Genomic DNA, 22,981 nt, shown 5'->3' with positions numbered 1-22,981 from the left:
TTACATCAAAAAATTATTGCCTGCAATAATATGATAAACAGAGCTTTACAATACATTGATGATTATATAATATTAAAAAATTGATTAAGTTTAATTTATATATACTTGTATAACAATTGAAAATGAATACTATAAAAACATCATTAATAATGTAACAAATAAATACAAATACAGCAGTGAACAAAAGATTTTTGACACTTATTAATTAGTGATAATAAAAATTTTCTACCTAAAACATTTAATAATAATAAATTTTACTTTTTGAAAAAACATCTCACTCACTTATAAAAGAGCTCCTAAATCTAATAACAAGAAATAAAAAATTAATAGTAATGAATCAGATAATAAAAATATTTATGATAAACCAGGTGTATTTAGAATTAATTGTGGTAATAAGGATTGTAAGAAATTTTATATAGATATGACAAATAGAACATAAAAAAAAATTGAAGGACAGTTACAACCATTTAAATAAACTAACAAAAATCAAACTATGCTGATCACATAAAGTGCAAAATGTATATTTTCAAATTTGCTGGACATAAAATTATTATAAAATAATAATGAATTAAAAACACAGTCTTTTGAAAAAATAAATATAATAAAAAACAGTGATTTAATAAGGGGGTGGGGGGTTGTTACAAATAACTTCTTTCTTTACGAAATAATGGAATCAGTTAAAAGCAACCTGTTTTCAGATTTATATTTGTTATATTATTAAGTTTTTCATCGCAAATATTTGTCATGGTTGGCATCACTGTTTGACCTTCACTGCATATCCGGTCAGCAGTCTCGCTCTCAATCATGATGACATTGCAGCAGAAAGCTCAGAGCATGATTTGGTTTATTGAAACAAGATCAGTATCACAGTTTATTGTAATCGGTGTGAATATGGTAGTGCTGTAGCTACGAATAAAAAATAATTCAGTGGTTTAATCAGTTTAAGGAAATTGGCAGTGTCTTAAAGGGGAAGTCACCAGGCAGGCCATCTGCATCTTGTATGTGTAGCCTAAAAAAGTCATTAGCAAGGCTCAGTTTAGAGTTAGGGATACCTAAATCTACAGTACAAAGTGATTATAAGAGGCTTGGTTCTATAATTTTGTAAAATACAATTTTTACACTAAATCAAACCCAATGACAAAATGAAAATTTTGGAGTTTGTATATTTAATGCTTAACAACATTGATGAAACTTGAGGACTACCTGAAAAATGTCATTTTTTCAGCTGAGGTGTCTTTCCACATTAGTAAGTCAGTAATTCAGCACAATTGCAGGATTTGGGGATCAAAGCTACCATATGAAATTATCAAACATCACCGTGACTCTCCCAAAGTCAGTGTTTGGTGCGGACTGATGAATGACTGTATTGTAGGCCTGTTCATTTTTGTAGTAAGCTCAATTAATGGGGATATTTTCTGTGATGTGCTTGAATGTAACTCTCCACAGATTGACGACATTGAAGAAAGAAAAAGGTCTAAATTAATTTTTTCTCAGCTAGATGGTACTCTGCTGCATTACATTAACCATGTCCATGCTGCATTTAACATTTGGTTTCAAAACAGTTGATGGAAGAGGAGGGCTGATCGCATGGCCACCAAGTAGCTCAGACATGACCCCACTAGATTTATTTTTGTAAGGGCGTGTGAAAAACATTGTTTAATTGGAGAAAACCTGTGACATCAAGGCGGAAGAGGATTGTTGCAGTAGCATACATTACACCCAACGTATTGGCAAGTACATTGGAAGAGCTAGATTACCATCTAGGCGTGTGCAGGGTAACAAATGGTGCACATATCAAAGTGTATTAAACACCAATAAAACTTCAGAATTAATCCTTTCAGAATATTTACTCATGTAAGTAATATAATGCTGTTTAAATAATACTTGAAACCTAGGATTTCTTTTATAATCGCTCTGCATTTATTATAAATGAGCTGGTTGAAGTTGGTGTGTGATGAATGGATTCAGCATATTAGAGTACATATAATTATAAATTATAAATATACAATAAAATTTTATATATAATAAAATAATTATAAATATTGGAGAGGTATCTGTTGAGAGCCAGACTAAGGAATGATTCCTGAAAGAGGGCAGCAGCTCTTTCAGTAGTTGTTAAGGGCGTAAGTCAGGACGACTTAAACGGCCATATCAACATCACTCAGTCCTCTGCGTACTGTGCAGCTGAAAGCAATGGAAAACTACAGCTGTTTTTTTCCCAAGAAAATGTAGCTCTCTGCATTTTCATACAGCAATAATGGAGGTTCCTTCCTTGGTAAAATATTCCGGAGGTAAACTAGTCCCCCGTTCGAATCTCTGGGTGGGGACTACTAAGAAAGGGGTCACCAGAAAATTAAAAAATAACATTCTACGAGTCGGTGCATGGAAGGATAGAAGTTTAAAAAAGGTTGGTAGGTTAGAAAATTTAAAGAGGGAAATGGATAGGATAAATGTAGATGTAGTAGAAATTAGTGAGGTTCGGTGGGAAGAGAAAAACGACTTTTGGTCAGGTGATTTTAGAATAATAAACTCAGCTTCAAATAAAGGGCAGGCAGGAGTAGGTTTCGTAATGAACAAGAAGATAGGGAAGAGAGTAGAGTATTTCAAAATGCATAGCGATAGAATCATTGTAATAAGGATAAAATCAAAACCTAAACCGACAATGATTTCGTCTATATGCCTACAAGCGCCCATGCTGATGATGAGGTAGTGAGTATACGAAGAAATTGATGAAGCAATTAAACACATAAAAGGAGATGAAAATTTAATAATAGTTTGAGATTGTAATGCAAGCATTGGAAAAGGCAAGGAAGGAAATATAGTGGGTGAATACGGGGCTGGGCAAAAGGAATGAAAGAGGGAACCGACTTATAGAGTTTTGCACGAAGTATAATTTGGTAATTGCTAACATCCAGTTTAAAAATCGTAATAGAAGAATATATTCTTGGAAAAAGTCAGGTGATACTGCAAGGTATCAGATAGATTATATCATGGTTAAGCAAAGATTTAGAAATCAACTCGTTGACTGCAAAACTTACCCTGGAGCAGACATTGATAGCGACCATAATTTAGTGATAATGAAATGTAGATTAGGGTTTAAAAACCTGAAGAAAAGGTGTCAGATGAATCGGTGGAATTTAGAGAAGCTTTAGGAAGAGGAGGTAAAGAAGATTTTTGAGGAGGACATCGCAAGAGGTCTGAGTAAAAAAGATAAGGTAGAAAATGTAGAAGAAGAATAGGAAAATGTTAAAAAGGAAATTCTTAAATCAGCAGAAGTAAACTTAGGTGGAACAAAGAGAACTGGTAGAAAACCTTGGGTTTCAGACGATATATTGCAGTTGATGTATGAACGTAGAAAACATAAGAATGCTAGTGTTGAAGAAAATAAAAGGAACTATCGACAGTTAAGAAATACTATAAACAGAAAGTGCAAACTGGCGAAAGAAGAGTGGATTAAAGAAAAGTGTTCAGAAGTGGAAAGAGAAATGAACATTGGTAAAATAGACGGAGCATACAGGAAAGTTAAGGAAAATTTTGGGGTACATAAATTAAAATCTAATAATGTGTTAAACAAAGATGGTACACCAATATATAATACGAAAGGTAAAGTCGATAGATGGGTGGAATATATTGAAGAGTTATACGGAGGAAATGAATTAGAAAATGGTGTTATAGAGGAAGAAGAGGAAGTTGAGGAGGATGAAATGGGAGAAACAATACTGAGATCTGAATTTAAGAGAGCATTAAAAGATTTAAATGGCAGAAAGGCTCCTGGAATAAACGGAGTACCTGTAGAATTACTGTGCAGTGCTGGTGAGGAAGCAATTGGTAGATTATACAAACTGGTGTGTAATATTTATGAAAAAGGGGAAGTTCCGTTAGACTTAAAAAAAGTGTTTTAGTTATGATACCAAAGAAAACAGGAGCAGATAAATGTGAAGAATACAGAATAATTAGTTTAACTCATCATACTTCAAAAATCTTAACTAGAATTGTATACAAAAAAATTGAGAGAAGAGTGAAAGAAGTATTAAGAGAAGACCATTTGGTTTCAGGAAAAGTATAGGGACAAGGGAAGGAATTTTAGGCCTCAGATTAATAAAAGAAGGAAGATTAAAGATAAACAAACCAACATACTTGGCGTTTATAGACCTAGAAAAGGCATTCGATAATGTAGACTGGAATAAAATGTTCAGCATTTTAAAAAAATTAGGATTCAAGTACAGAGATTGAAGAACAATTGCTAACATTTACAGTAATAATTGAAGAACATAAGGAAGAAGCCGTAATAAGAAAGGAAGTCCGACAAGGATGTTCCTTATCCTCGTTACTTTTTAATCCTTACATAGAACTAGCAGTTAATGATGTTAAAGAACAATTTAGATTCGGAGTAACAGTACAAGGTGAAAAGATAAAGATGCTATGATTTGCTGATGATATAGTAATTCTAGCTGAGAGTAAAAAGGATTTAGAAGAAACAATGAATGAAGTCCTAATGGATGAAGTCCTACGCAAGAACTACCCCATGAAAATAAACAAGAACAAAACGAAAGTAATGAAATGTAATAGAAATAACAAAGATGGGCCACTGAATGTGAAAATAGCAGGAGAAAAGATTATGGAGGTAGAAGAATTTTGTTATTTGGGAAGTAGAATTACTAAAGATGGATGAAGCAGGAGTGATATAAAATCTCGAATAACACAGGTGAAATGACCCTTCAATCAGAAATATAATTTGTATGTGGGGAAAAGATTTTTGAAAGTATATGTTAGGAGTGTCGCTTTATATGGAAGTGAAACTTGGACGATCAGAGTATCTCAGAAGAAGAGATTAGAAACTTTTGAAATGTGGAGGAGAATAGGAGAATGTTAAAAATCAGATGGGTGGGTAAAGTGACAAATGAAGAGGTGTTGCGGCAAATAGATAGAAGCATTTGGAAAAATATAGCTAAAAGAAGAGGACTTATAGACCACATAATTAGGAATCCTGAAATAGTCACTCTAATATTGGAGGGACAGGTAGAAGGAAAAAAATTTTGTAGGCAGGCAACGTTTGGAATATCGAAAACAAATTGTTAGGGATGTTGGATGTAGGGGGTATACTAAAATGAAACGACAAGCACTAGATAGGGAATCTTGGAGAGCTGCATAAAACCAGTCAAACGAAAGAAAACAAAAAGAAAAATTATAAATTCATTTAACAGGTAGCAGTAAACATTATTATCAATGAAAATTTCCTTCAAATTAATATTTAACAATCTGACTAAGAAGAAATAACATCCTTTCTTATAAATTATATTGTTTATTACATTCTTTAATATATCAGCAGTATGTGAAAGCGCATAATATAAACATTTTTTAAAAGAAAAATAAGCAGTAAGTGATATTTTTTATTTTATTTATTGATTATAATTATTACACACTGCTAGGATGCTAAATTACAAATTCATAAATGCTTGCACCAATTTTTTTTTTTCTCCCTACTTCCCCGGGCCGGGTATTCATTCAAGTATGTGCAGCCCGGGAAAGTGTCCTTTAAACTCAAAGGAGGCCTCCCCACCCGCCGGCTGTACGTCCGGCACAGCAGGTCAGCCTCCCCGGTTGGATCTTTTGTTTTAATGTGCCTGCCTCAAGCCCCCCCGACAGAGAACCAGGCCCGACAAAGCCTAAAATAAGCTAAAATAAGCCTAAAATTTATATTAAATTTTATTGTGATAAATATTGTGATAATTATTGTGATATTACTTAATTTGATGCTAATTTTCAATACTAAAATTAACAATAAATAAAAACAATTAATATTTAATCGAATTAAATGTAAAATGGAGAATATGAAAACAGACACAAAATTACATCAATTTTCTGCCATAACTCTGCTATTTGTTAAACGATGTAAAAAAAAATAAAATGACATTTTGTTCAAAATAAAAGGCTTAATACTTTAGCATAACATACATTTTGATAAACTAATATAATGTTGATATAATGGATTGAAAAATAAACATGGCCGCCATTTTGGAAGGTATTTAAGTTTTGATTTTTTGCTAATTTTAAAACTTTATTACCAAAATGCTTACCAAATATTAATGCGATTCCTCTATCTGAACTTCAAGATAAATTTTTATATGAAAATAACAAAATGATGGACAGGGGAAGAATGAAGGAGAAATTGCCATTTTACCTAAGGGTATTTTTTGATTAGTTTTACAAGTAGAATCCAAAAAAGTATAGCTAGCCTACCATTTTAGAAACACTGTATATTATAGATAGTGTTGCCATTGCATGGGAAAAAGATGAACTCAATCAAAAAGACATGTAGAATTGCAAATTTTCATTTTTTTATCACATGGGACATTCTGAGGGTTTCATTTGGAAAAATATAAGGAGAAAATAAGGATAAAACTTAGGATTAGTACCATTGGGCACTACATTAAAATATTGATGCTATTTTTTATGACTGTTTTTGTTTAGTTTGTAACAGACTGTTTTATGTGGGTTTAGTGGCTATAAAAGCCTTTTTTTAAAAAAATTCAAAATAGTCTCTAAAAAGTGACTGTAGAGCCATTTTTGTTTTTTGTTTTCACAGATTTTTTTCTTAATGTTTGATTTCTAATAATTTTAGATGAATGCTGTCTACTTCCCAGTCAAGTGATGATCCCTCCTTTGAACACTGCAACTGCAATAACTGCCATCACTTCACCTTCTTTATTTTATCAAGCTCTTCCAATCCATGTTGGTAACAATTTTAATGTAACAATACATAAATTAATGTATTATTTTTTAGTTTCATCTTTAATTTGTGAGATTCATGCAAGTTTGATATCATTTGTCTTATGGAAAAAATCATAGTTAGTTTTTATTGGTTTTTCATACTGTATCAAAGGAAAAGCTACCTGTGGATAATATTAGTCAGATATTGAAATGTGGTGCTATAGGAGAATGTTAAAAATCAGATGGGTTGTTAAGTGACAAATGAAGAGGTGTTGCGGCAAATAGATGAAGAAAGAAGATTGATCAAAGCATAACTTGCTATGAATCTTTTGTATGAACACTGTCCATGAAGAAACTGGATCCTTTGTTTTAACTATTAATTTTATATTATTAGACTTAACATTATTTTTATAATTATTTAAAAATACTAGGTATAGTTAAGGCAATATACTATACTAGTATAGAAAAAGGCAATATATTTTTATTGCCTTTTTCTTTATTGTCTTTATACCTTCGACTATATAAAGTATATATATATATGTATGTATAATAAACAGTACAAATAAGAAGAATGCTTCAAATGTAGTCTTGATTTCTTTCTTTTTTTTTAAACTATAGGCTTAATGTAAGTAAAATGTTAATAAAAATAAGCATTGTGTGACAATTCAATTAGTGAACATTAGTGAGCAACATTTTGAGAAAATCATGGAGTGGGGGTGTTATGTGAACGGTAACTGCAAAATTGTTTTTGCACTACTTTTAATTGCCATTAAAAAGTGTGTGCTACTATTTCATTGTAAATGTTACTTAGCAAAAATATGTTCAGACATGTTCCATAAATAAACTCTGCTAATGGGTCTTGTCAGTAAAATGCAATAGCTATTCAGTGGTGAAAAAGTTCTATAATTTGTCATTCAGTTTTCTTATTGAAGTTTACTTGTGTTGCTGGTTAGTTTGTATATTTTAGGAGAGTAAGAATTGTAAATTAAATTTCTAAATAAAAAAAGTCAATAAAACACAAATATTTTATAAAGCTGTTATTACTGTCATCTTTCGTTGTTGAAATTGTAATTTGACGTTTGAGTGTATTTATTTCTGTTTTTCAGTTTCATTATATTGATATTATGTTGTTAGCAATTTTTTTTTTAACAGAGAGAATTCAACTACAAATAATTAATCACTCATACAGTCTCAGATTTCCCCCTAAAATTTTCTAAAATAACATATTTTCATATTTTTTAATTTTTGATAGACAACAATTAAGATTTTTAGTGTTATTTTATTAACCAAAATTAACATTGACTGATATACAAATTATATATAAGTACAGGTCGTATGTGTGATACACAAAATTATAGTAGAATTATATAAATAAAAACATCTTTTGGATTTAATGCAGAAAATGAAAGATTAGGATTAGATTTAACCCACTGGGTTGGTCTAGTGGTGAAAATGCGTCTTCCCAAATCAGCTGATTTGGAAGTCGAGAGTTCCAGCGTTCAAGTCCTAGTAAAGTCAGTTATTTTTACACCAGATTTGAATACTGGGTCGTGGATACCGATGTTCTTTGGTGGTTGGGTTTCAATTAATCACACATCTCAGGAATGGTTGAACTAAGACTGTACAAGACTACACTTCATTTACATTCATACATATTATCCTCATTCATCCTCTGAAGTATTATTTGAATGATAATTACCAGACGCTAAACAGGAAAAAAAAAGAAAGAAAGAAAGGCAAATTAGATTCATATTTACCTATAGGTACAAAGCACTTTAAACTTAACATGTAACAGAATCATCTGAACAATTTGGGTACATGCATAAAAATGTATACATGTATAAAAATATTAATTATAACATAAAATAAAACATGTAAAGCCATGAACTAAACATACTTGAAAAAACACAAAAATTTTCGTATTACTTTTAGTACAAGGGTTATGCATACAATAAAGAGAAAATAGCTAATTTGTAAGTTACCTTCCCTGGCATAGAAAATATTGGCTGTGCATTATTAGAACCTGTTTTATTTATTGTAAAATATTGTCTCATTGAACTTTAACCATGGAAGTGTGCTGTGAAAAAGTTTTTGTTTTTTGAAGGTGTATATCTGACCAAAATTCACTTATGGATGTTAAAAGGATGAAGAATAATGCATCTTTTTAACATCTTAAAAAGATGCATTCACTTATGGATGCAGATTTTTATAAGTGGATTAAGCTATTTAAATCAGGCCGAAAAAGTGTCACTTATTTTTATCATTGCAGAAGACCAGTAAAACTTTTGACGACTGATGCTTTGTAAAATCACATTAATTAATCTTATTTGCAATGATACTATAAAAATTTGGGAAATTGCTAAAAATTTTGGTTCAAGTATTGCCATGTTCATTCCATTATCCATTATAAACTGAATTACTGTAAAATGTTTTCAAGATGCATCTGGGTTTACCCACCAGGAAAAATTCAAAACCTATGTGTCAGCTGGTAAAGTGATGTTGAGTGTTTTGGTCAATTTATTGTGATATGCCAGAAAATAAAGTGGAGTAAGAAGGAAATGGTTCTCGTTCTCACTCATAATGTTTTCTTCTTCTGCATAATAGTTCTGCTCCATACCACTCAAACAACACAGAAAGCTGTTCAGAAGTTGGGTTGGGAGGTGTTGCACATACTCACGTTACAGTCCTGATATCACACCATCAGAATTTTGTTTGTTCCTCTCGCAGAGTTTTCATAAAGCACTGAGTTTGACAACAATGAGCCGGTACAAAAATGTCTCAGACACCAAGGTAAACATTTCTTTATTGCTGGAATAAGAAAGCTCAATGAAAGATAGGACAGGTGGCTAAATTTAGCTGGGGATTACGTTAAAAAGGTAGTGTTAGTTTTATTGTCATTGAATAATTTCTTTTTTTACAGTTATTTTTCTCTTTAATTGTTGAACGATCCTTGTATTTGACCAAATATGAAACAGTTTCTTAATCATTTCAAGGTAAGCACCACTGATGAACTTGTCACAACTGTGAAGATGTCTTAAGGAAACACAAACCACAGTATGACCCTGTTGTAACACAATTGAAAATAATGCAGATATAATTGTAACACGAATAGAAGAATGTCCAAAAAAAAAAATCTGTTATCAAATATAAAAATTTTTTTACTTTTTAGTAGATTACAGAAATGCATTTCAACTCATATATATATATATATATATATATATATATATATATATATGCGTGTGTATGCAATTAATAATAAATTGAACAGAAAAAAATAAATCTAATACTTTAGCTTTGTGAATTTACGTGTAGCTGTGCTGTTAGAGCAGGAAGATAGAAACATAAAATAACGATATCAAACATTTATGTTGACTTAATCTTTTTCCTTATCTGCATTTCCTTTTTAAATTATTTACCACATGACAGCTGACAGCTTTCAATACAGTTCATATTTATAGTCTTGATATTATTTCATTAGAAATGTTTCATTGATGATTAATATCTGGTAAAAATACAGGATGTGATGCACCTAGGTAATTAAAAGCAATTTCACATTCAACTGTCATAGTTAAACTACCATAAGTGCAGTTTTGTAAAATTTGTGAATCATTTACAGCTGCAGCTGATGTTTTTGTTTTTTCTTTTATAGTTCTGTTTTCAAAGCTTTTCTTTTTTAGATTTTTGTTAATGTTAAATTAATTTAGTAAGCCGTATAAGTGACAATCGTGGTAGTAACCATGTACAGTGTAGTCTTTCCAATGTTTTAGTTAATGTTTTGTTTCATACTGAATTTTAATTTTCTGTTTTTATATATTTCTGTAATTTTAAAATGTCTTTTAAAACAAAACCTACTTTGTTAAAGACAACTGGAAATCATCGGTAAAGTTAAAGCTGACCAGTTTAAAGCTAGCATATCACAGGAATTTGGTGTACCTGCAGGAACTATCATGACTGGATGAAAGAAGAAGATAAACTTCATTCTTTTGTGCTGAAAAAGTAGGATAGGAAAAATCTTCATGATATTAATGCTGTTGATGAATGTTTGTACCTTTGGTCTTTGTAGAAGTGTAGTAAAGCTGTATTTTTATTTGGTCCTGTTATTAAAGCTCAAGCCCTGAAATTTTATTCACAAGTCAACAGTGGTCACTTTAATGGATCTAGTGGATGGGTTATCTCAGTCGAAAATCTGTCACTGTATAAACAAAATAAGTATCAAAGGAGAATCTTGTTTAACAAACGCACCAGCAGCCATTGAATTTTCTGAAACTTTGCAAAATATTACAGCTGAAAATAGTTACAGTGACAAATAGATTCACAGTTGCGATGAAACTCATTTTTATTGTAAATCACTATTGACAAAAACATTAGATATAAAATATCCTTGAAAGTACAGTACTGTGCAATATACTGTACAATATTTACTCAGTATTGTACTTTTATTTTTCTACATTTTATTTTATTCCATAATATTCTAATTTTTAACTGTAACATTAGGCTATATTTTAATTGTGTTACAATTTTAACTCAATTGGCATTGGGTTTTTTTTTGTTTATCACTTTTTCTTCAAAATAACATGGTTAGCCTACTGTGCAGGTATAATAGTTGTTTCCAGATGGCCGTGTTGCAGCAGGATCATTCTGTTGGAAAATGTTTTAAATATTTTCATTATATCTTGTTTTGCTGACAACAAAAAAATTGTAGAAATATGTGTATAAAAAAATAATCATTTTATTATGTCAGTTGCTTTACTTGTGATAACTTTGATTTGTTTGGATAACTGTTTTTTTTTTTGTTTTTGACAAACTTTTTCATATTTAAATATTTTTGAAAATTAATTTTCAAATATGATGTAATTTTTTAGTTGGAGTATGGAGTTGAACCAGATTGTCTACTTTTTATACCTGAACTGAATCCATTGGAAGGATCAACTGCTCTTGAACAGACTGTAGACACTATTCGCCACATATATCTTGGACAACAACCCCTTGTTGTGAAACAGTGCTGCAGGTATTCATATATATTATATATTTCTATCCTGTACATTTCCCCTTGTATTAAAATAAAGATTTTTGAAGAACTAATATGATGTGTCACATTGCTACCTACCTTAAATGTAACTTTAGTCAACATCTACATGTACAAATACTATCTAAAGGATATATCTCCTTTATTTTATATGTAGATGGCTTTATTGAAGCCAGTGTATTAATTAAATTTGTACTTCTATTGTTAGTTATTGTTTATATTTTTTTATTTGTATTTATGTGTATATATGCACACACACAACACACACATACACATACACACATATATATATATACACATATACACACACGCGGGCGCGCGCGCGAACATATACAACATGTAAGTGTTGTTTCTTGTAAGAACAGACCTGAAGTGCAAGAGATGCCTCTTGCAGTTGTCAGTTTCTTTCTCTAAGAGCAACAATGTTCATTGTACACCCAGTTATTAGTGATCAAAGTGAAATCATTTATAGCATGTGATTATTGCCTGCATTTCAGTGAGCTCGGGATAGTGATGTGCAGCTATTTATTTGGCGCATTGAAGAACACAATAGGAAACCATTATCTTTATTTTATTTAGAAAGCCAGGCATGGGATGTTGCTATTTAACAGTTGATGTTATTCTTGTGATTGAATGGCCACTGTACTCTATTAGTGAGCCTTTTCAGAATATCTACAGCACTTCCAGTTATGGGATCTGTCATACAACGTTAATCTGTCTTGTAGAATATTTATTAATTTATCTTGCAGAACTTCATTCTGTGATTTTGTAAAACCTTTTTTTTGTAAGGAGGCCATTGCAATTTTAGTTGCAATTTCATTGTAATTAAGTGAAGTTTGATAAAGTTTAGTAAACTTTTATGCCAGTGTTGTTTTATTAAAGCTTACAAGTTCAGTAAGTATGTATTTAAAGTACAAATTTTATATGAATCGGGGAATTTTTATTGGTGTTTGAAATGTAACATTTTAATATTATATGATGTGCAGTCACTTTCATCCTCTAAGTACAAACATTAATTTGAATTTATTAACTTGCAGTAAGTTTTTGATTAGAAAATTGAGAGAATCTTCACTTTCATTATGAATTACAAAATATATCCCAACAATAAAAAGAAAAGATTTGTCAAATGTCTTGTTTGAAATATGGAGGTAGAAAATAAAATAAAATAAAATAAATATAATCTAAACTGTATATTTGGCCATTTGTGTTAACTTGATCTGAGTTGAGAATGTAGTTATTTCCTAACTACTTGAATTTTATTTGTGTAGATTTATTTTCACAGCTTATTTGGTAATATTGATTTTTAAAGTAAATTTGGGATGAAATTTTTATTGAAATTAATTTTCATGTAAATTATTATTTTCATTTTCTAAGATGTTTATACCCTATATTTATTCCTCACATTTGCTGATATACCTGAACCATTTCCTATTTTATTTGTGCAAGAGAAGGAAATAATATGATTTTAGGGATTTTATGAGTTAATGCCTATAGCATTTCTAATTCATTTTAGCCTATTTCGTTTACATATATGTAAACAATAAATTAATAATATTCAGGGTGTATTACAAAGTTCTTCCAGGACTTTAATAACAACCTACTCTACACATGAAAATAACTGTAAAAGTTTGTATAAACATATGTGCTAAAATGCTTTTTTGCTAGTTACAGCTAATGTAAAATTTCATTCAGAGTTCAGCTACCCCGATGAAATGTAGTCATACTGCAATATTTAGAACACAATTAAGGGGCAAAATTAGTGATTTCTTATGGTTTTTGACCTGAAAAATTGAATAAAGTAGGTCTCAGAACTTTGTATGCAGTAATTATGTGCAATAATGTTAAATGGGTAATAAACACATAAAACTGTTAAACAAAACTTGTAGAGAATTTAATTTTGAACAAAATGGTGAATAAAACAAAGAAAAGATAGAAAAATTTGAATTTTATTTAGAAATGGCACATTAGACCAAAGTGCATTTTATGTGCCAGTTTATAATAAATGTTCAAAAAATGAGCCTGCTGTTTTACACAATTATTGGCTTGCTTCTCTACTGCTTTGTTGCTTTTTTTTAGTTCTTCAGGGCTGTCCTTAAGTTGTTCAGCTGCATCCATAATGTGGACAATTAATTCCTCACGACAATATTTTTGTATTGTGTATAATATTTTTTATCTATCCCCAGATGCAAAAATTTAAAGGTGTTGGATCAGGTAATCTTTGTAGCTAGGAATGTAGACCTCCATGACTAATCTGTTTCTTAGGGAAATGATATAAGTGAGTGGAAATGACACAAGAGAACTGGGGAAGTGCACTATCGTGTTGGATATACTTTTTGCGTTTCAGTGTTGAGAGGAATATCTTCAAACAGCTGCAGCAATTCTTCTTGAAGAAAGTGCAAGTAGACCTCAGGATTAAGCGGTCAGCTAATATGAATGGTCCAAACAGCTGATTGCGAAGAAAGCTGCACCATACATTGATGCTAAATTGGTGTTGAAAATTGCCTTTTATTTCATGAGGATTTACCTCTGTCCATATATGCCCATTGTGTAAATTGTTGAAGCCATCTGAAGTGAGATTTACCTCATCAGTAAACAAAACATACTTGAGTTGTCGATTTGTATTCCACCACTTGCAGAACTCCAAGCGAGGTGGACCATCTTCTGGGTGTAAATATTGAACTGGCTGTTTACAATAAGGATTAAACTTGTTTTGTTAAGTGTCCTCCAAACCATTGAATGTGAAACTCTGATCCACTTAGATAGAAATTGTGTACTGATGCCTTGACAACATTGAACTACATCGATAATAATTTCATCAATAACATCGTCGTGTTGGACAGATTGTTCATATGTAGTATGAATTCTAGGTAGAGATCCTCTTTTCTGAAGATTGTGAAAAATTGTGCTGATTGTTTTGGGATCTGGAGTCCTGAAATTCAGAAAATGTATTTCATATTCTACTGCAGTAGTTGTTGCGTTACCACTACACTCACCCAAAATGAATACCATATCAGCGTATTCTTCTGTTGTAACTAAGTATGGCATTACATCAATGGCAAATGATCACATTCAAACTAAAATTCACAGAAAACCTCTTGCTAACAAGCACAGTTGATTCATAGTACCAGATATACTTAAAGTAACTTACAGAATGATTTAACCACTAATGCAATATTGTGCATTATTGATTAGTTGGCAATTTTATTGCCAACTTTGAAATAATATTTTTCAAATAATTTATTGTATTCTGTCATTAATAAAGAAATTAATTAATTTTTATAGTACAATAGTTGTGTAATTTGCAGTTTTTAAAATTTTTATCAGTAAATTTTGTTTTTACAATTTTTTTCACATCATCAAAAAAGAATTTGGTTTTTATTTACATCAAGTTGTAGTAAGTTAATTTTTTAACCTTTCTTTATTTTATTTAACTTATCTCACACCACATTTTGTTCAGAATTAAATTCTCTACAAGTTTTACTTAAAAAGGTCATTCTTAAAAAAACCCTGTCTTTTTAAGAATTTATTGGTTTTCACCAGAGATTTCTCAAAAATTACTGCAGATACGATTGTGGGACATATTTTATTCAATTTTCAAGTCAAAAACCATAAGAAATTGCTAATTCTTAATAACATCCTAAAAATTTCAGTGTGACCTCATTTCACCAAGCTACTAGAAGTCCAAGCGAAATCTTTCATTATCTTTAACCTGCAAACAAAATATTTTAGGACATGTTTCATAAGAACTTTTTTCATTATTTTCACAAGAAGAATAGCTTATGAAAATCCTGGGAGAACGTGATACACTCTGTTTATCAATGATTTGTGTCTGGGTTTTTGAGAACAGGGCAACTGATTTCAACAGAAAATTTGGAATAAATATTTTACTACTGAAACAAAGCTATGAATATATTTTATGCACATGCTTTGAACAGAAGAAAATAACAATTTCAACTTTTAATTATTAAAATATTAAATCAATATAAAATTTAATCAACTCGTAGTTATATATTATTATCTTTGTATATGTAGTTAGATTAGTTTATTTTTAACTACAATATATAAAGAATTTATTTTAGGAATATATGTACCTGTATAACAGTATTATGCATGTTACTGAACATTGCAGAGTTTTTAGTAAATATCATTACATTTTGTTTAGATGTGGGGGTAAAGCACAATTGCAGAGCTGCACTAGAACTGCGGCAATAAGAGCCTGGGACCAACGTTGGGCTAGAGCATGTAGGTGTGGTGGCCATTGGAGAGTTCACAAGTTATCTTAAAAACCAAACTTCTGTTTTATAACTATTTTTGTATTGTAAAATAAGGATTATTTTTTCAATTTTATATTTATATTTTTAATTGTGTTTCTTGTGACAATAGTTGCTGTTTTCTAATGAAATTGTAAAAATAATATTTGTATAATTGTAAATAAATAATACAATTGTTTCAAGTAGAAAAAAGTTCTTTTTATGATCATGTGTTACCAAAATACTCAGCCTCATTTTTCTCCTATGTGCCTTTTGGCACAGTTCAGTATCCTTACAAGATTTAAATCCTATGTCAAGATTTAAAGATTGATAACTTTCTCATTACAAAACACGGGATACATATCATGTATTTTGTTTTTTGTATATTTTAATTTTTATAATTTTGCATATAATATCTATCAGAAGGTATCAGTTTTATTACATATCCAATTTTATTAGATCTGTAACCCTTATGATCCAGTTCTGTCCACAGAAATAAGAACCAGGTATAGGTTTGCCACTGATTCTATGTTGACAAGTCGAAGGCCCAGAAAGGCTCTCTAGTGTCTCATTTTTACACACCATTTATATATTTTAATTTTAATAAGAAATCCTCTGTCACATATACTGTTTCAGGTTCAATAAACGTAATTGATCCCGTGGTTTTGTCCAAGTCTGCTCTTTTACTTTCCTGTGTTGCCTTAGTGCTATGTAATTCAATCTATATTGATGAGAAGTACTGAGAAAGCATGGCTTATAACATTCTAAAACATGGCTAAAAGTGTGACTACAGACTGATCTCTAAACATGTGAAACTTGGTAATTAGAAATAATATTTTTTCTGTTAAAACCTCTTACCAAGTGTAGCCAAATCGTAGCATTCAAGAATATGGGTGTCTGATATAAACCACACAGTTCAGATGTCTATAGTAAAGATCTAATGTGATGTAATTATTATGGCTATGGCAAACAGTTTAGTGCAGTATGTTTGGTGAGTCAGATGTATATATATGTAAGAGAAAATTTTAATTTAAGCGGCTGTACTAATTGGATTCTATTTAGCAATTCCTTTGATGCAAACAGCTAATTTTTTTGACCCAATTGTGTTTTTTTTCTGTGTTTAATTACTTTTCAAACTAATTTTATTAAAAAAAAATATGCTCCACATCTTTGAGGTGTGTCTTTTAGGAAGTGGTAATCTAATGGGAAAGTTTTTGCTTACAAGAAACAAGATTAGCTTCAGGAAAACCTGAAGTCTTATACCTGTATAGTCTTATCACCAAAATCTTTATGAACATTCTGAGACAGTTTGACTTAGACTCAGATTTTTTTGCTTAATAGAAATTTTGCTTGTGGATTGCTTCTTGTGGCTTCCAGTTTTATAACATAATTTCATTTAGTTTGACCAGTTATGTGGAAGTTGGAATATTGCTGGCCAGTATAATAATAGTGGATTTCTGGATTCAAACTCCAGAAGTTAAGAAGTTAAACTCTTTTTAACTTTTTCCTGGTCCTTCCTTCTTTCATCTCAGCTTAGCCCCAGTGAAATTTGGTGATTGGCATTTGCCCTTACCTATTATCCTTCAATTTGTAGAATGGTACTCACTGAATCATTCAAGTATTGTGAAACCATGAGGCTGAAAGGGATCGGCTGATGATTGTTTTACTCTGAACCTAAAGGTAAGTTTATGCAGTGATATTAAATTTATTACTGATTTTGAAAACTTTGAAAAACAGTTTAAAGTGTTAGCATGGCTCTTTCATTATACATACTACTGGAATTATTATAAAACTTGCTCAGAATGGATTAGAGGACAGTATACTATACTTAAGTTTTGGACAAAGAAACTAGGCATTATGTGTATGTAGAACAGAAAAAAAAATTATTTAACTGGAGAAAATTTATTTTTTGATTAACAACTGTTCAAAAAACCTAAGTATAATTACTATTTAAGATTTAAGTTAGAAAGCTTACTATTTTAATTGCAAATTAAATTGTTATAATGACTTTAGTTATCAAATCTAATTTTTCTACTGAACAGAGTTAGGATGGTAGAATGTATTGTTACAAGACAGAAAGTTTACAATAATTTTGTTGCTTAATAATATTTGTTCTATTGTTTCATGTAACTGTGACATATAAATTGCCTTAGGTATGACAATCACTAGTCAGTTACTATCTTCGATTTTCATTACACAGCAAATTTTTTCTATGGACAGAAGTGAAAACATGCATTTTGTGTGCTGTTGAGCGGCAGTAAATTTAGCTCAGTATAAACCCAAACTGCTTTACCTCTCATCTTTCCTAATAAGGCTGGAATGTTATGCGTGTTATTTTTAAAAAATTGTCCAGTTTTTGAGTATGATTTGTATAAGGTTGCCTGCAACTATTTGATTATAGCATTTATAAAAGCATTGTTGCACTTTAAATCATCACTGTTTATCAACCAATTGCTTTCTTATGTTAACTAAGATGTATACATTTTTTTTTCAGTTGAAAATTTTTCTTATGTTTATTTTGCTGTGTTTAATAAAAATAATTTTGTTTTTATTATTTTATTCTTAAGAGGTGGAGTAACCCCATTTATGGGTGCCTGGGCAGTGTCAGGCTCACTAACAGGTTCTGCAAGATGTTATTAAATGCGTTTGTGTTCCTGCACACTATCGAGTAAGCTTCCACACCTGGCTACCCACCCTACCTGGTACAGCTGGTGTGTATTACTTCAGGAAGGGGGAATATCCCTTCACACACATTCAGACACCACAATCAACAGACACTGACATCACACCCACAAGATACCAAACATCAGACTAAATTGCATCACTTACTCCACAACATCCAATCATCATTCAGAAAACATACCTCACGCCGCACACTCCAGACATCACATCGAAGCCAGTCACATCCAATCACATAAACACCTCACATACAATCGAACACTATAGTATTCTTATCTAACAGGTCACCATTGGACGTGGGAGAGGAGTGCCCGCAACCTCACCGCACCCAGGCAATCTCCACATGTCCCACACCCTTTACAACCCCTTCTTCTACCCCTGCGAGACCCCTCCCAGATGTACAGCTCCTCCATGATCTTCCTAGCAAACCGTCCAGTTTTCCGCACTTTCCAACATGATCTGCTGCAGTTCCTCTGGGAGGAACATTTCCCTTTTATCTATGGTGTCCAATATTTCCCTCCTCGCATCCTCAAATTGGGGGCAGCAAAAGAAGACATGATATGCTTTCTCTTCCTCGTCTACTAATTTTGCAGTGTCTTGTCTAATTTTGTGGTGTGTCCATTGGCCTCTATCACTAGTGTCTCTCTGCATCTGCCATTTTTTCCTCATTTCTTCCATGATGGAGCTAGCCACTCTGCTTTTTTCCGCAGGTGTTGATGCCTGTTGCTCTTTAATCTTATTTCTACGGGTAATCTCCAGATCGACAAGAAGATAGTCCCGCCAACACTTTGATTGCCTCTCGAGAAATCGTGCGATGTGTAGCTGTAATACAGAGCAGCTCCTTTTGTGTATTAGTTTGAGAGCACCACTATATATGCTGTATCTAATGGCCCCTCCTCATATCTCGGCACTGTAAAGTAACGTGAAGTATATTACTCTAGACGGCAGCCTCCTCCTCTGCTGCCTGATCCTCTCCACAGTTTGGCAGTCATGCATCTGGCAACCAGATGCATGACCTTTTCGGCCATCAAGCAGGCTTCCAAGACGTGGAAGCCGAAACGCATCCTGGTCCACCCATATTCCAAGATATTTTATCACAGTCCTTGAAACTATCCTTTGGCCCTCAAGCACCATCTTCAATGTTGGCCTTCGCTTGGTTATCACAATAATCTCCATCTTATCTGGAGCCATAGTTAACTCGACTCTGGCCATCCAGATTTTGATTGTTGTTTATGAGCCTTGTATCTGAGCAGTGGACTCTCTCAGGGTAGTTGGCTGCACCACGAGGGCCAAGTTGCCTGCGTAACCTATGAGAGTGATACCTGGCAGTAGAGGAGTGGGAAATACGCCATCATACACTATATTCCAAAGGGCCGGCTCAATGATTGACCCCTGTAGAAGTCTCTATCTATGCACTGTTCAACCGCTCCATCCTTCTCTTCACAGATCAATTTGTGCTCACTGATATAGGAGAGAATTATCTTTCTCAGATATGGGGAGACTCTCATGCTCTCCAGCGCATTCCTAATGGCATCGTGGGTAACACAGTTAAATGTGTTATGAACGTCAAGCACCATGAGCATGCATATCTTCCTCCCTCCAATGATTCTCTTTGCCATATCAACAACTTCCAATACTGCATTCAAAGCAGATCTTCCTCTGTGAAAACCGAATTGTTTATCCGAAAGTCCCCCTGCATCCTCAATAACTCTGGTCAGCCTCTGGAGCAGCATGCGTTCGAGTATCTTTGGCAAGGAGTTGATCATCACCAGTGGTCTATAAGAGGACAGAAACACTGGGCCCCTCCACCGCTTGGGAACCAAGACCAGGCGCTGCCGTCTCCACCCCTGAGGAAAACCCCCTTATCTAAACAGTTATTGTAAATCTTCAAAAAGGTATCAGGGTCCACCCCAACAGCCACCTTAACTACCAAATTTGGCCAAAGGTCTGGTCCCAGCACCTTATCCAGAGGCATCTGTTTCACTGCTGCTGTAGTCTCCTCAATGGTGAAAATGTGTGAGCCTTCTAGCCCTAAGGCACTCCCTGCTATTCTGAGCGATGTCTTCTGTCCACCAATATACTGGGGAATGATTCTGTCAACATATTTTATTCTTAGCACATGACTATATGAATTTATTATCTAAATGTTTGTGTCACAAAACAACAAAAATTTAAATTCAGGTTTAATTGGAAAAATGTAAGTACAGTTTAGAGAACAAATACAAAAACACTACATTCCTTGATTCTCAAAAATAATTAAACACAATTAACATTATGTCAAAAATAACTTAACTGCCTGATGTTTACTGTTAACATCAAATCACAGTTTTATTATAACAATGAGCAGTTTTCAAATTAAAGCATAGGGTTAGTAATGGCAATCTGATTATTTTATTGTACTCAAAACAGCTGTTTTTAATTTTTACAAATTCATAACACTTTTCTGTGAAGTTTAGTTTTTAATAATAAAAGTTGATTTTTTTTTATAAGAATTTTGTTTGTATCAATTTTCTCAGAATTAAATTCTCTACAAGTCCTCATAATAAAATTTGTGCATTTACTAGTCATTTAACAATGCTATTGTTGCACTTCAAACCTAAAAAACATATTTGTCACAGAATTTTTCTGCTTTATGTTGGATATCATGAAAACTATGGGAGATAAAGATCTGGGACCTGTTTTATTCAATTTTTTAGTTAAAAAATATAAGAAACCACCAAGTTTACCCCATTATATAAGATCTTAAAATTTCAATGTGACCTCACTTAACTCTCTCTTTTCCTGTTTAGCCTCTGGTAACTACCGTTAAGATAATTCTTCAGAGGAGGACCTCACTTAACTGGGGCCGAGGAGCCAGACAAAATTTTTCACTAGCTTTAGCTCGTTAAGTTATTAATATGTATGAACACTTCTTTATTTCATACTCTAGAGTCAATTCCTAAATTATTTCCTTTTTCTTCTGAATCATTAACCATTTATAAAATTTTGAATAACTAATAGGATTAAATTAAATTTTCATTATATTTTCATGTTCAATAATTTATTAATTGCTTTGTTGTAATATGTCATAGTAGGTACCAATTTCATTTGGTAATTTCTCTATGAACTTTTAATTCCTAACATAAGATGACTTATAAATAATAATGCTGATGTATGGAATTTCACATACTACTAGTTTCCTTTTCTTTTATATTATAACTAAGAGTACCTAAATTTCTTTTAAAATCTGTTTGCCTAGTACATATTATTGAATTATAAATAATGAAGGTATTATCATTAACTGTACATTTTTAATAAGCATGTTACCTATTGTGAAAGGCCTGCTACTCTCTGTTTTTACCTTTCATCTTATATGGAAAAAAGCTACATAACTTTTTCAATGATTTAGTGGTGTTCTTAGTGATATGAAACTACAGGGTGATTCAAAGAAACGGGAAATTTTGAAAGTTGTGTTGGTAGCCGTGGGCGATTGGTACCACTTGATAAGTGGCGCCAGCCTCTCTAACCTAACATGCCATTTAGTTGTCATGGATCCTTGGAGTGGTGCGCAACGTGCATTGCTATCAAACCGTCTTACAAAAACAATGGCAGTGTGGAGGGGCGCGTAGAGAATTTCGCCGTTATTTTAATCTGGGACGGCACGACCGTTTTCCATCAGCACATTCAATTAAAACATGGATATCCAATTTTGAGGAAACCGGTTCGGCAATGAAAAAGAAACCTCCAGGCCGTGAGCGAACCGTCTACACTACAGAATGTTCAAGCTTTACAAGATACTGTCACACGAAGTCCACATCGGTCAATCCGTCGTCTCTCAACATCTTTACAATTGCATAGTTCAAGTGTTTGAAGAATGTTAGTGAAGGACTTGCAATTCCATCCATACAAGTTGCAGATCGTTCAGGAACTGAAACCGAAGGATGCAGTTGTGCGAGCACAATTCTGTAATGTAATGCTTCAGAAGATAAATGATAACGAAGAGTTTGTTCACGAACTGTGGATGTCAGACGAAGCGCATTTCCACCTCAGTGGATTTGTTAACAAGCAAAATTTCAGTTACTGGGCACAAGAAAATCCTACGCAGCTACACCAGCGTCCGTTGCACAGCCAGAAAGTGACCGTGTGGTGTGCTATGTCATCTTACGGTATTATAGGCTCTTATTTTTTTGAGGATGACAACGGTCTTGCGATTACAGCGACGTCGGCTCGTTACGTAGCCATGCTTGAAACCTTTGTTGTGGAACAACAAAAGAGATTTCCACCGATTCTTAACACAGCCTGGTTTCAACAAGACTGAGCAACGTCACATACTGCA

At 32.4% G+C, this 22,981-nt stretch overlaps 1 protein-coding gene across 1 annotated transcript in view; it reads left to right on the top strand.

Annotated features, from left to right (window-relative positions):
* MED16 (mediator complex subunit 16) overlaps positions 1 to 16,194 on the top strand; it is a 79,494-nt gene extending 63,300 nt beyond the window's left edge. The window contains exons 12-14 of the mRNA XM_075357037.1: positions 6,623 to 6,732; positions 11,574 to 11,719; positions 15,900 to 16,194. Coding sequence (XP_075213152.1) covers positions 6,623 to 6,732; positions 11,574 to 11,719; positions 15,900 to 16,020 — 377 coding nt within the window. The 3' untranslated portion in view covers positions 16,021 to 16,194. The remainder of the gene's footprint in view (positions 1 to 6,622; positions 6,733 to 11,573; positions 11,720 to 15,899) is intronic.
* The last annotated feature ends 6,787 nt before the right edge of the window (positions 16,195 to 22,981 follow it).

This window comes from Lycorma delicatula, chromosome 2 (assembly GCF_047948215.1).
Source record: "Lycorma delicatula isolate Av1 chromosome 2, ASM4794821v1, whole genome shotgun sequence".
NCBI classification, from domain to species: Eukaryota; Metazoa; Arthropoda; class Insecta; order Hemiptera; family Fulgoridae; genus Lycorma; species Lycorma delicatula.
The sequence above is the reverse complement of the archived record's forward strand: the minus strand, read 5'-3'. Positions and strand labels throughout refer to the sequence as shown.